Source organism: Zeus faber, assembly GCF_960531495.2.
Source record: "Zeus faber genome assembly, chromosome: 8".
NCBI classification, from domain to species: domain Eukaryota; kingdom Metazoa; phylum Chordata; class Actinopteri; order Zeiformes; family Zeidae; genus Zeus; species Zeus faber.
The window spans coordinates 14,303,414-14,317,858 of NC_137195.1; the positions used below are offsets into that span (position 1 = coordinate 14,303,414).

Below are 14,445 nucleotides of genomic sequence, written 5' to 3' on the forward strand. Positions count from 1 at the left end.
GCAACGTGCTGCAGGTAACAGGTAGAACAGCTGTCTGTCTGTCTGCCTGTCTGTCTGTCTGTCTGTCTGTCTGTCTGTCTGTCTGTCTGTCTGCCTGCCTGTCTGTCTGTCTGTCTGTCCGTCTATCAATCTATCTGTCTGTCCGTCTATGGATCTGACTGTCTGTCCGTCTATGGATCTGACTGTCTGTCTGTCTATCTGTCTGTTTATTATTGTGAGACCATTCGGGACCAGTGGCTTACATACAAACTGATGTCGTTGTGGTCCTGGCCTGGCAACGTGCTGCAGGTAACAGGTAGAACAGCTGTCTGTCTGTCTGCCTGCCTGTCTGTCTGTCTGTTTGTCTGTCTGTCTGTCTGTCTGTCTGTCTGTCAGTTGATTATTGCATTCCTGGCCTGGCAACGTGCTGCAGGTAACAGGTAAAACAGGTAAAACAGGTGGAGAGCTGTCTATCTGTCTGTCTGTCAGTACAGTACGGGCGGTGGAAACATTCACGGAACACCTTTCTCTGTGAACATTGTATTGTTCAATGCACTGAGACATCTGAATAGTAAGTGTTTTCTCTTGTATGATGTTTTATTGCACCTGGTTTATTACTCCCAGAGACGGCGTTTTTTCACTGACATGTATTTGAAGTATGTGTTTGAATTAGTTTGGGCTATTTTGTTATTTTTATTTGATACGAGTAAAAAAATAATAAAGATGTAATTTATATCTAGAGACATTCGACCATAGTAAATACTTAAATTACTTTCAGTGTCCGCCAATGAAATAAGGATATCATCTATTTATATTCTGCTTATATTTCTTGTTGTAACTCTTTTTGGTGCCTGGGACTGTTCCACTTGGTGTGTGTGTAACGTGACTTGAAGCGGGTCACAACTTGCTCGATGCATCAAAAACAACCTGGTGCATGTGTCACCTTTGAGCTTCGGATGACGCCTATCCCTAATCACTGCACGCTTTGAGACCTGCATCTACTGTACGCATGTATGGGCGAATGTGCAATTACAAAATGAAGCCGTGAAATACCACAAAAAACGAGTTGTCCTCAAAAACAGCTAAAAGGAAATGGATCAAAAAGTGTTGAACATGTTTGTTTAAATAAGAGAAAGGAAAAGTTTTTATAGATAATTATTTTTGTTTATGCAAGACACTTGTTTTGGGCTCGCTTGATCCCCTCAGTGACAGAGATACTGTAATGATGGTTGATGGCAGGTGACTTTATGTATTTTAATTCAATACATTTTCTCACACAAGTAATTTGTAATTTATTTAGAAACATTCAATGGGCATGTATTTGTATTTTGTATCTATATACATTTCAATGTGTTCTTATTACTGGAGATACTACGGTGCTGGAGTACTGGAACTATGCACAACACAGGTGTGGCATCAGTTTCTCAACTAAAGTTTAACTTTTATGAATAGATTCTGAAAAATGTAGTGGACAAGGTGTTAATACATATAAAAATGTTTAATATAGAAATAGAAATATACATAATTCTTCTTAGCACAGCCATATTAACAAAAACAATAGCTAAATTATACTATATATATTAATTGAAATGTGTATCATATATGTTTACACACATTAAAAAGTTCACGTTAAAAACAGTTCTGAAAGTAACAACAATCCACTATTGTGGATGCCTGTACCGTTGCTTGTGCAAACTTTTTGGAATGGATAAAAGAAAAAAAAAGATTGGAGTGTACTCGAATAATCAGAATAGTGAAGTAACATGTGAGAAACTCAAGAAGTAAAATAAAATCCTTATATCCTATTAAACTCTGTGTCTGTCCTTCTTTCAAACATTCAGCCATGGCCCCCAAGTATGACGGCCTGTCCCACTGCAAGCTGGCCCTGGTGTTCGCTGTGCTGATGGATCTGCTGGGCGTGGTATCCCTGCTGCTGGGGGTCTTCGCTCCCCTGGAGATCCAGGGGAAGGACTTTGGGGACTTCCTGGTGTACTCGGGGGCCCTGCTGGTGCTGCTCTCCCTGGGGGGCTGGGTCATGTGGTACAGTGGCAACATAGAAGGCCTGACCTCCAAAAAGGAGCTGGGCGGAGCCGTGGGCGGCGCTTTCGACCGCATCGCTCGCTCCCTGAGCCGCAGAATTCGGCTCCCCAGAACTCAAAGCAGCCCATCCTGAGGACCGGAGGAACAGGCCGGAGAGGCACTGCAGACTAAGGTGGAGCCCTCACCGTTCAGACCAAACTGCCCCCCCGGCGGTGACAGCACAGACATTCTTTAATATCTTCACAAACTGTCGGTTTACACGCGTTCCCAGTGAGTTTGTAATGCATGGTGTACGCAACAGTAACTTTGTGGGCTTTTTCAATTGCACAGTTTTGTAATGTACAAAGTACATATTCATAGCATTTAGATCAAAATGATGCTTCCGACATCCTCCGTTGTCCTGTTTTCAGTTGACAGCGCCATGGTGAGACACGAACAGTTCCATATATTTTCTTTAATAAAAATGGATCCGATTTACGAAAACAATGGTCAATCAGCTGATTGTCTTTCCAAGAGGACACAGATTGGAGTTCATACTTATCCAGTCACGACGTGAGCGCATATTGAAGGCGGTTTCTCATGTTGACACATCAAATCTTTTCGGGATTTCTTAAGACATTCTTAATCCGAATAAATACGCACCAACTTAAAAACCAAACACCACGTGCATTTCATAACATCGACAAACTGAACAATGCAAAAAGAAAAAAGATGATTAAGAAAATATAAATTTGGAGGGAAAACTGTCTTGTTTCATTTAGAATACGTTTGAGGGGAATATTTACACACACACACACACACACACACACACACACACACACACACACACACACACACACACACACACACACACACACACACACACACACACACACACACACACACACACACACACACACAGAGTTGCATAGCAGGTATGTACAACCTTACAACATGCAAACACGAAAGCAAAGCCCACATCAAATGAGCCTCACCGGTCACCATGCAACACTGGTGGAGGAGTCGAGAAAACCACCTGCTCCATTTAAGAGTTAATGTTAGCAGAATTACACAGCAGCTTTACCACCAACCTACACTTAGGTACATGTTTTAACTGGAAGAAGAGTTTCATTTATTTATTGTTTTTATTAGAAGTAAGTGTTGATGAGTTGTTATGTCGTGTTCTCTAACGGGATTAAAAAAAGGGAAGGAAAAAAAAAAAAAAATTAAAGAATTATGCGTAAAAAATATATATTTATCACACTTGTGTGACGCAAATAGTAAAAGGAATCAGTTTGTCAGAGACTGCAATTAAGATTAAGGCACACATTGAAGCTGAATGGTCAAATGTGATTTAACCATGAAAGCATGCACTGAAGAAAACACAGTACACACGTACACACGTACACACATACTCACGTACACACGTACACACTCGTGGTGTAATAAATATAAGGACAATCAGATTAAATGAGGAGACTTTGTTTTTTTCCCCCTCTTTATATACATGTGTGCAGCATATACCATCTCAGCTTAGTTTAGTCCTTTTCCATATCATTCACTCCAGATCTGAGCTAGTGCAGTCTGTCGTGTCAGAGCATAGAACTGGGAAGAGGAGGTGTTGGACTCTGCCAGATGATCATGTGACTGCGTTCCGACCTCTGAGGTGTTTGGGGGGAATCGGGCGATCCATCACTCGCATCATCTCCTGGAAGAGGGAGCGGAGGAGTAAAGGTTTTTTTTTTAGTTTTTTTTTTAACTTAAGCAAAAGATAAAAAACAGGAAATGAGGCTGAGCTGATAGCCATGTTATAAACATAATGAATTTAAGGGAATCTGCAATCCTTCCACACACCGATTCGGAAATTGATGTAGCCCTCTCCTCCACTGAGGATGAGCTGAGAGGTAACGTTGCTGCCGCCAGTCGAGGTGTTCAAACAGTCTGTGGAAGAAGCTCATCAGGATGCGAGAACAAACAACCTGAATATGCAGCTCATAGGATGAATCTTAAGCTGCGTTCACACATGCACTCCGGACCTGATTATCCGGAGTTACCCTTTCTCACATGCAGCAAAAAAACGGAGATACAGTAGTCTGTGTCAGACGTGTTTACACTACCTGGAAAAAAATAATAATAATAACAATAATAATAATAATAATAATAATAATAATGGTTTAGACGAGGGGTGGACCCTGGGTAGAGCGTACAGGAGGCAGGACGTGACACAATGACGCTGCAGAGTTTTACAGCAAATCCAAGATGGTGGACAAGGCTACCGACTTATCAGTAATTGGGCATTTTTTTTGTTTTGCTCGCCCAATGAGCCGGACAATTACCTGCTCTGTTCACACATACTGTTCGATGGGACATTACGCAGACTTTGTACACAGGTGCTGGCTGGGTCAATTCCGGGTCAAATGATTCAGGTATCTGCGTTCACAAATACAGCTCATGCGGGCAATGTTGGGATAATTTCAGGGTTGCAGTGCATGTGTGAAAGCAGCTTAAGAAGCCTTTTAAGAAGGTGTTCAGGTTGTCTCCGTCAGTGCGTACCCGGTGCAATGATGATGAACTTGACAGCTTGTCTGTGGCCGTGGTAACACAACTGGGCGGCTGCCAGGGAGCAGTATGGGATGGAAACAGACTCTGATGCTGTGGGAAGTCATTGTTATAATAATGAGTAATTTAGTGCATATTTCATGATATACAACACAAGTACACAAGTGGAAAAATAAAAAAATAAAAAATAAATCAAATAAAACTCACTGATTGATAATGGGATAGAAAAAATGGCGCCGCTTCCCATGCCCACCCAAAGACGACTGGAGATTATGGTGAGAGTGGAGATCTGAAGAGATGAGAGTGCCAGGAAAGCTTGCCCTAAAATGAACCAGTGAGTAAAACAGGAACAGGACAAAGTCACATCACAAATGGACAGAAATATTCAACTTCTTCAGCAAATACTGGACATACATTATAAACGGAGGAAATCTGTCAGAGGAACCCTGACTGATTTCATTGTCTCAATTTTTGCAGTGTGCATGGGTCGTCCACCTTGCTGAACTGTTTTCCCCACTTAGTTTTTAATGAAAACCTCAAGCCATGGGAATTATGCCAATCATTTAAATGAAGCACAATGATGGAACATGACATTATGACAGTGCTATTTGAAATAAATAAAAGGAGCGTGTAAAGCTGAGTATGTCCTTTCACATTTAAATTCATATCTAGACTATTACTAATGTGTATTGAAAACTGTCAGAAGAATTATTTAAGATTTATATTGCATATTTGGATTTCCTCTCTTCCATCCGTCAAAGAACCTAAAGGCTTTTCTTTGAAAAAGAATGGTGCAATATCCCACTTTGCTCAGCTCAAGACTTATTCAGCATGGCAGCATTCCAAGAAGGATTACAGACGTTACCAAGGCAAAGTGTGGCACTGCTCCTTAGCAAGTCCTTGATGATTATACACAGCTGTTTTTTTATTTTATTTTGTCCACCACCCCCCTGTACATGCTGAACTCGTATATTTTCCATTAACCATCTAAATTGCCATCAATATAAATAAATTAATAAAAATAAAATGCCTACACCAACCTAGTGCCTTGGTGACCAGAGGAGTCATATCCAGCTGCTGCAGAGGTCTTCCAGTTGACCAGTCAAACAACCTGAGTACTGGGTCAAGGCGGCAGGACGCCCACACGCCGCTGCCGCCAGCGCACAGGAAGCGGACCTGCTGCTCGCTGCGCTCAGACACCGAGATGGTTTGCTGTAGAATAATGGAGACTAGTGAGGCTTGACGCAGAACACAGAGTTATCCATGTTTTGTTATCTCTCCCCTTCTCCCCCTCCTCACCTCAACTTTCAGGCTCTCGGTGTCAACCACGTGGACCCGGTTCCAGTATCCGACCCACAGTCGCCCGGCTTTCGCGAGGCAACAGCGAATGGGCTGCAAAGGGCTCGATCCAAGGGACATCACCCTGTGCGATGGTAGATCCCAGCCTCCTGTCAAACAATCAATTTGGTATTGCATCAATTCATCATTTGCAATGAATGTGAAGATAATGACTGAAATAAGAAAGAAAGTCGTTACCCGAATTGCAGGAGAAAAAAGCCAACGCCCCATTAGCTAAGCCCGCGATGACCTGATCTTTGGAATATCTAGAGGATTGAAATAGGTTCAGAAATGAAAGTCACATTTTTTAATTTGTGTACATTTTTAAATGAAGGATATATTGTAAATAGCCTCACCCAACACTATAAAAGATAATTTCTATAATTAGTAATACATCACTATTCCTAGAAGGTTCGAGGAAAAACAAATTCTGATCTCACGTGAGTGAATGAATGCCCTCTGAGAGAGAGATGGACTGCATGCAGCGCCTTTTTCCTGCTGACGCCGGATGGACCAGCACACTGGGACAGAGAAAGAAAGACAAAGGTTCAATATTAATACAATTTTAACGCAGTATTCAAGGGCAAAATTAGAGAAAAAAAAAATGATGTGGGTGAAATGGACATTTTGTGAGAAAGCCTCTGCATCCACGACTGTGTGTTATGTCTTTTCAAGTGGGCTGATTCAGCAGGCGCTACCTTCCTTCCTGAGTTCCAATCCACACTGTTCCAGTGGTGTCACCTGAGAAGGAAAACTCTCCAAATCAAAAAGGGAATTTTCAGAGAATTGTACCGACCAATAGTGTGTGCTTTGGAGTTATTCCTACACAAAACCCATCAGGTATGTTGCACATATAGCATGTATTGCACACTTACCCATGGGAGGCACGGCACAGATGCAGAGGGCAGGGGAGGTGGGCGGCAGGCTGAACTGGTCCAGCACCGTGTTGGACCGGGCCGGGTCAATCACTGTGATGTCACTGGACGAGCCGAGGCCAGACACCACCCACACGGAGCACTGGCAGATAAGGAAAGGTGGAGCACGGAAGGATAAATGGCGTGAAACAAGTCGTTCTTAAATTGGTGGCTATGGTTCTGTGCTGCTGTATAATTTACTGTACTGTACTTACCGCAGGCTCTCCTGAGATTTCAGGTGTGACTGCAATGGCACAGTTCAGCTGAAGAGAAAAATCACATCATCAGAACACAGGCCTGATGAAAAGGCTTGTACGCCTTCTTTAGGAATTCAGGTTGCCTAACTGTGGTCAACACAGTGGAGTAAAACCAACCTTAGCCGTGGAGACTCTCTGATCCAGCAGTCGGAGCTGCACTAGCACGGGAACATCTTTAGGCTCAGGGGTGGGCTCAAGAGACTCCTGCAAAAAAACAAAGTAGAATCCCCACAATGTCATACTGACCGGCTCAAGAAAATCTGGAAATGTTTATGTTCTGGGCATGCATACTGAGGAGAGAGATTGCGCCTCGGGCTGAAAGAAAAGGACCCGAGGCCCCGTAGCAACAGTGTGAGCAGTGTCTGTGAGCTACCTGTGTGTGAGACAGCGGCATGCTCCATCCATTGATCTGCCGTTTTCCCAGAGATTCCCAAATGTGAGAGCGAATCTCTCTGTACAGTTCCCTCCTCCTGACACGGGGGGAGAGAGCAGCGGGAGACACAGATCTAGAACAACAGCGGCTCCAGCATTAAACTTATTGATACGGATGCCATTCTGGTCACAAACGATGCTGTCGAACTACTGACTAGCAGCTTCTTACTCGGTGTGAGTCTGACCCACGGCCCGCAGCAGTGGAGACCCGGAAGGAGAGCGGCCAAGCGCCGGGGACGTCGGTCGAGGGAATCCAGGGGCACGGTGAGGTATGAGAGGGTCCTTGGCCAGGCCAATGAACTTGTTGAACCTAAAGTGCAAAAAAAAGTACAATAAAAACTCAACTTCCCCCAGCTGGTTTCATCATACTACATAAATCATACATACTGTATGACTGCAAAATATCATTCCTCACTTTGCTCAACTGTCTTTCAGTATTTCATTTATTCATTCAACTTAGTATGTGTAACAAACACGGAATTGGCCATCGATTCGTTTTCTTAACGTCTTGGCCCCGGATCCGTAGCGCCATGTCTGGCCATCTCCTCTCGTCGCTTGAGGCCTTGGTTCACTGCCAGGCGAAAAAGTTCCCTTCCAGGAAGTCAGAAAACCCGTTGCCGTTTATACAACCTTTCAGGGTTCAGAGCCCGAACTGAACTGAACGGCATTTATTATTCACCTTCTCCATACGCTCGTCCTTTTCTCCTCTGTTATCTTCTCGTCTTTCGTGGCTCTAACAACACATAAGGGAAGAGAAAAAAAAACAAAAAAAACACATTTGATCTTCCTTATAATTGTTTTCATTTTAAAACTCAGATGTGCGGAAAAGGCAAAGTCACCGGAAGGTCTCGTTGCGTCGAACGGCTTCCTGCAGCTCAAACAGACGCTCCTTATACTGATTTTTTTCCATGACCACACGGGCCATTTCAGAGCGGGAGAAGCGGCGCATGGAGGTGGGCAGAGAGGCCTGAAGGAAAAAAAGAAACCTCTTACTAAAAAGGGCTAAAGTCATTAAACCACAACTTTGCCACTATGATAATACCATTCCAAAATTAATGAGTCATAGTTAATTTCTTACATCGGGGTCCTCAGACTGGCACGCTTCCAGATCTTTCCGTAGCCTGTGAACAGAGTTAACATCCCCAATTTATGTTAAGAAATAACATCAGCCAATAGAAGATCGGAGCGGGTTTGATAAACACCATTTAATGTAAACAAGCAACATCGAGATGGACAAACATCCAGAGCCATCTTGCGTACCTCTTGGTTTCCTGCTCCATCTCCTTCAACCTGTTTTCCAAACGAGAGACGCTTTCTCTAAATGAGGCCAATTCCAGTTTAAGAGCCGATCGGTCGTTGGTTAACTCCTCCACCCGAGATATCAGAGCCTTCCGGGCTGCGTCCACTAACTCGCTGAGGAAATGGAGAAAGAAAAAGATAAGCAACACAATTGCATTTTTGACGCCGATAAAGCTCAAAGGTCTTTTTTTTTTTTTTTGTTATGCTTTCAGGTTTGCACCAAGGGAATTGTTAGGCCAAAATTGTGCAGGGAATCGTATGAGATTCTCGTAGCGGGAAGTCAATACAAGGTTAGAGTAACATAATAAAATAAACACTCACTGGGTGCGTTTCAGTTCCTCGTGTTGAGAAAGAATCTCCTCAAACTGGTCGGTGCTGCCTGGGTAAACAATGACAAAAAACACAAATTGTTCAACAAACAAGATGCATTCTATCCACGGCTTCTATTACTTCACTATTATTGCAAAAGTGGTGAAGGCAAACAAGATAAATAAATACTTTTGCAAAATTGTGCTACAAACAAAAAACTTGAAACCTTGCATTTTTTTTTTTACTCTTTATTAGAGGGATAAACCTTGCATATTTGTGGCACTTTTCGCGTTATTTCACCTCTGACACTGGCTCCGTGGTCGACGCTCTCCACGTAATCCCGACTCAACTCGGACAATTCGGAGAACAGAGAGTCGGTGTTCCGCAGCTCCCACTCCATGCTATCGTCATCGTCATCATCATCATCATGATGATTCTCATCCTCTCTATCCCGCTTCTCTCGATCCCTGCCGTCCTCTCTCACGGGCTTCTTTTCCGCCCCCTTCACAGACGCCTCCTTCAACTCCTCCTCCAGGCTGGTCTTGGACCTGTCTCCTGAAGGCTCACTCAGACTGCTTTTATCTGGAGTACTAGTGATGGGGGCAAAACGGCAAAAGTAAGACGAGCAGAGATGAAGATGTGGTTCGTGCTGATGAATGTTGATTGGGAAATTAGGTTTGCAGCCACAATAACGCCATTTTCACATTTCAATAGATTTACATAGACAAAAAAAATCACGTTAACAGTTTGACATATAAATGATAAATGATCTGTCTCGGGTCTGTATGTGGTCCTGTTTATCAGACAACAGACATGTCATGTCATGTCATGTCAACTTATGGTTACACTCGTTACACTCAAGGGGAACTTTGGGGATTCACAGATGCTGGATGATATTTTAGGATCGATGACACTTCAAACTAGACCGTTTTAGACGAGCGACACGTTTTGGTTTTTTTTAGGTAGGAGACGTGGCTTGCTTTAAATTTAGCTGCCACAAAGTCATGAGTTGCATATGATGTTTTACATCCTTGTATCAGCCAGTTCAATGAAATACTCTTTAAGACCTGATGAACAAAATGTAACAGTGTTTTTTAAACAAATCCTCTCTCTCTCAAGCATGAGATTCAGCAGTAGGCTTTGTATTTTAAAACATCACAAATGTAAAGATAAAATGGTTACGCTGAAATTAAGGTTATTATCATAAAAATAATAAGATTATGACTTTTACGGCCTAATATTTGTAAAACTGAATTGAAGACATTTTAAAGAGACTTTTTAAAGGTCCAGCCAACAGCCCCACATTACAGACTACATATCAACATCCACAGCCTCTTACCGGGCATCAAACAGGCTGTGGAACTGGGACAGCTCAGGGGTGGAGCTGATGATGTCATTAATAAAGGAGGGATCCGTAGAAGACTTTCCTGCAATATCAATAGCATTCGCTCCCTTGGCTGCAGGTTCTTCCAAAAAGGTGGAATCAGAGTGCAATTCTGATTTTATGATTGTCTGGTGAAAGGAACATTAAAATCCATATTCAGGCTAGATGGTCTAGTGAATATGCAAAAAATAAAACACACGCACGCACGCACGCACGCACGCACGCACGCACACACACACGCACACACACACACACACACACACACACACACACACACACACACACACACACACACACACACACACACACACACACACACACACACACACACACACACACACACACACACACACACACACACACACGACTACTTACTTTATCGTTAACAATGGATTCTGACAAGATGTGGGATGATGGAAGTTCTGAACTCTTGGGATGCGCAGAGTTTCTAAAGACCGTGTGGAAGATACAAAATAATTGTTCAGATCCTTAAACATAATCTGTTAAAACAATCTCAATAGCAATATAATTTTTCCTTTTGTTTAGAGCAACTATCTGTTTCGTGAAGGTTGGCATGAAGGAATCAAAACAGAACAAAAAAAGGGCTATTTTCCACATTATCCAGATCTAGACACATACAAAATACATTATAACTACAGTTTTTAAATGGCGATTAATCTTCTACAATAACATGTGGGCATAAAACCAAGCGTTAAAAAAGGCAATGAACCACCTTAAGGGAGACTCTCTTTCAGAATCTTTTTTCCTTTCCTGCAACTCCCGATAAGTAAGCGTCAGCTAAAAGAAAGAATGACAACGACAAAGAGAGATATCGTGAGAATAATAGACACACACGGAGGGTGAGAGAAGCTGTTGAACATTTATAATAAAAGGATTAAAACAGTGCAAACTCACCTTGTTGTGGTTGAGCCTCAGTGTACTCAGCTCTCTGCCCAGACTCGCTTTCTGGTCCTCCAAGGCCACCACTGCAGGAAAGGCCAAACAAATATGGCATTACTGGATGCCTTTTACAAAAGAATAAATTGTCAAATTGCTCTTAAAAATAAAAAAAATATATATTTTTTTTAAAAAGGAGTGAGACACGGACTGAACCCTCTTTACTCACACTGGTCAGCTTGCCCCCTTGCCTTCTTCTCCAACTCCCTTTCTCGCCGCTCTCGCTCCTTCTCCCTCGCCCGTAAGGCCCTCCTGTCCTGCTCAATCTGGTCATCTAGTTCTAGATACTTCTGGAAAAGGTAAAAAAAATAATAATAGCACAGTTTTGTGGTCCACAGCTTCAACAGAAATAATAATAATAATAATAATAAGCCGCACAAATGTCACTGGAAACCCCACCGCATCCCACCTCCTGACACTCCCTCCGCAGCGCTTTCTCCGCTTGGTATCTCTCCAGGAGCCGCTCTCTCTCTCCTCTCTCCCTCTCCGCCTCATCCTCCCTCTCCCTCAGCTTGGCTCTGCTGTCGGCCAGTCCCTCCAGGACCCACACCAGTATGGGAACCAGCGACTCCACCACGCCCGCACCGTGAGTCTCGACCACCGCCTGGGAGGGATCGGAGCAGAAGAAGGGATATTTCTTGTGAGTCAGAGTTATGGGGAACGGTATTGTCCATTCTATGACATTAAAAAAAAAAAAAAAGCTACAATATAAGCTCGACAACATTATCATCACTGGAAGAAAAAAGAGGGTTTAAGACCTGCATTACCTGCAGCTCTGAATACAGCTTCCCCGCTTCCTCACTGACGATATCAGGATCCAGCTCAAGCTCCCCGGCTCCACACAGAATACTCTCACTATACTCCATTTCACAGTTTACTATGTACAGTTTATTTTCACTATCAAGTTTTGCTGACTCAAAACCAAAAGCTGAACGAGCTTATAATAGTATGGGCTGGCTTAAACAAGTACAGTACTTCCTCTTCTCTATAAATACCGATCCAGTTAATATAACTACTCTTCTTGACTCAAACAGTTTGACTACTTTCTTTCTACCATCGCTCTACATTATGGGCCATTTGCGGCTACAGCCAACAGGCAAGCTGCCCCTAGTGACCACTCAGACATTTCTGCACTGCTGATTGTGGAGGCGGCCACAGTGTCCATTCTGAAAAACCAAAGAGAGAAAAAAAGAAGACTGAAATCAAAAGTTAACGGTGAGTTTCTTCATATCAGATGGGTTTGTTGTTTTTTTTTCGCGAAGCTCAAACATCCGTCTAATTCGGTTTAAATTGTGAAATGCAGGGAAAGCGTGCTCATTCGGAGCTCAGCGGTCGATGAAAAACACCACTTGTTAGAGATGAAGCATTACAATCGCTTAAAACCGACAGAATTCTATCTTCACGGTGGAAGCTTAAGCAACTTCCACGGTTGGGCAGACAAGAGGCACACTCTCACACACACTCACTCTCACTCTCACTCACACACACACACACACACACACACACACACACACACACACACACACACACACACACACACACACACACACACAGGTCACACCTTGCTGCCTGTGCACACTCAATTTCCTGCTTTCCTTCACTTTTCCACCCTTCAGTAACATGTTCTGCTCGTGCTGCACTTTCTCTGGCTTACAGGGCCAAAGCCCACACTCTACTGTACATAGGGGGGGGGGGGGGGGCACAGCACATCTAAGAAATTGCATGTGAAGGGGGTTAGAATCACAATGTGTTTATTCAGCCAATTCCATTTTTCATTTATAGGGGATTTGTCTTGGTAAGGGATGGTACATTGTTGTACGGACCAAAAAAAAAAAAGACACCTAAACAGTCTTTAAATAAATAAATAAATAAATAAATAAATAAATAAATAAATAAATAAATAAACAAACGAATAAATAAAAATAATACTAATTATTTATACAGTATATGAACAATGTGATTTATATGTACAGGATACATTAAAATTATGACTTTTAAAAAGGTCCACGTTTACGTTTCAAAATGTCTTTATTGATCGGTCGCTCCGCAGCTCCATGTCATGGAGTTGTTATTCGTGTGGTGACAGCAACATAAATAACACAGCAGCACGAACAGAACGGATTGAATGACAGCAGCAGCAGCAGCTTGTATTATTCTGCCGTTCGCTGCTGTGGTGGTTTTAAACGGTGTTCAGCCGCTCCGCGGTGCTTGAGCTACGAGCAGCTTCATGACAGTGGACAGGACACATCTTTTAACCGCATTTCTTAAAAAAACGGTACAAACTGAAAAACACTCAGATCGCGCTCAAATGCCCGAAGTTGGATCTCATCAAACGTACCTTTGCGGCTACGTCGCTCGGATACAGTCGGCGATCCCGTCCATTATTCGTCGGAGCGCACAACTTTCCAGTCGATCATTTAAAGTCAAGATATCACTTTACACACGGGCGAGTTTAAAGGAGGGGGGCGTTGTTTAAGGTCGGAGGCGCTCCCGGGCGACTCCTCGGTCTGGCCAACCAGAGCGGGCGCTCGCTCGGTCGTGACCAATCAGCGCGGAGCGGAGGCGGGTCTATGCTTCCGAAGGAGGAAAAAAGAAAAAAGAAAAAAAACCCAAAAAAGACAACAAAAAAGGGAAAAAGGGAAAAGGAAAAAGGAAAAAGGAAAAAGGAAAAAGGAAAAAGGGAAAAGGAAAAAGGGAAAAGGAAAAAGGGAAAAGGAAAAAGGGAAAAGGAAAAAGGAAAAAGGGAAAAGGAAAAAGGGAAAAGGAAAAAGGGAAAAGGAAAAAGGAAAAAGGGAAAAGGGAAAAGGAAAAAGGGAAAAGGAAAAAGGAAAAAGGGAAAAGGGAAAAGGAAAAAGGAAAAAGGAAAAAGGTTTCCTCAAAGTCCAGCGGCGACACGTGACCCGCGGAGTTCGGCGGCCGTCAGGTGACTCCGACGCGGCGGATCCCGTGCGAGCGCCGTGCTCCGCGGATTAACCCGCGCGTCAAATAACGCCTGCAC

General features: G+C 43.1%; 2 protein-coding genes across 3 annotated transcripts; one reads left to right on the forward strand and one right to left on the reverse strand.

Annotated features, from left to right (window-relative positions):
- The first annotated feature begins 481 nt into the window (after positions 1-481).
- LOC307234101 (transmembrane protein 238-like) lies at positions 482-2,690 on the forward strand. Its single transcript, XM_080005693.1, has 2 exons — positions 482-550; positions 1,821-2,690. Exon 2 carries the CDS (start codon positions 1,823-1,825, stop codon positions 2,150-2,152), a length of 330 nt encoding a protein of 109 aa, XP_079861819.1. The 5' UTR covers positions 482-550; positions 1,821-1,822; the 3' UTR covers positions 2,153-2,690.
- Positions 2,691-2,814: 124 nt separating this feature from the next.
- On the reverse strand, positions 2,815-13,909 carry LOC307234073 (C-Jun-amino-terminal kinase-interacting protein 3). Of its 2 annotated transcripts, none has more exons than XM_080005647.1 (28): positions 13,786-13,909; positions 12,215-12,613; positions 11,857-12,051; positions 11,617-11,737; positions 11,406-11,476; positions 11,224-11,288; positions 10,866-10,938; positions 10,446-10,618; positions 9,407-9,696; positions 9,119-9,176; positions 8,759-8,911; positions 8,577-8,619; positions 8,338-8,465; positions 8,178-8,231; positions 7,668-7,808; positions 7,440-7,536; positions 7,184-7,270; positions 7,025-7,072; positions 6,771-6,912; positions 6,594-6,636; positions 6,336-6,416; positions 6,094-6,161; positions 5,857-6,005; positions 5,598-5,769; positions 4,765-4,878; positions 4,552-4,650; positions 3,853-3,939; positions 2,815-3,706 (listed from the first exon to the last, which is right to left on the reverse strand). In XM_080005647.1, the coding sequence occupies exons 2-28, from the start codon at positions 12,311-12,313 to the stop codon at positions 3,591-3,593; spliced, it is 2,967 nt and encodes a 988-aa protein (XP_079861773.1). In that variant the 5' UTR covers positions 12,314-12,613; positions 13,786-13,909; the 3' UTR covers positions 2,815-3,590. The 2 variants fall into 2 exon arrangements, with proteins under 2 accessions (XP_079861773.1, XP_079861772.1); XM_080005646.1 differs by having other exon boundaries at positions 7,440-7,572.
- Between the last annotated feature and the right edge of the window lie 536 nt (positions 13,910-14,445).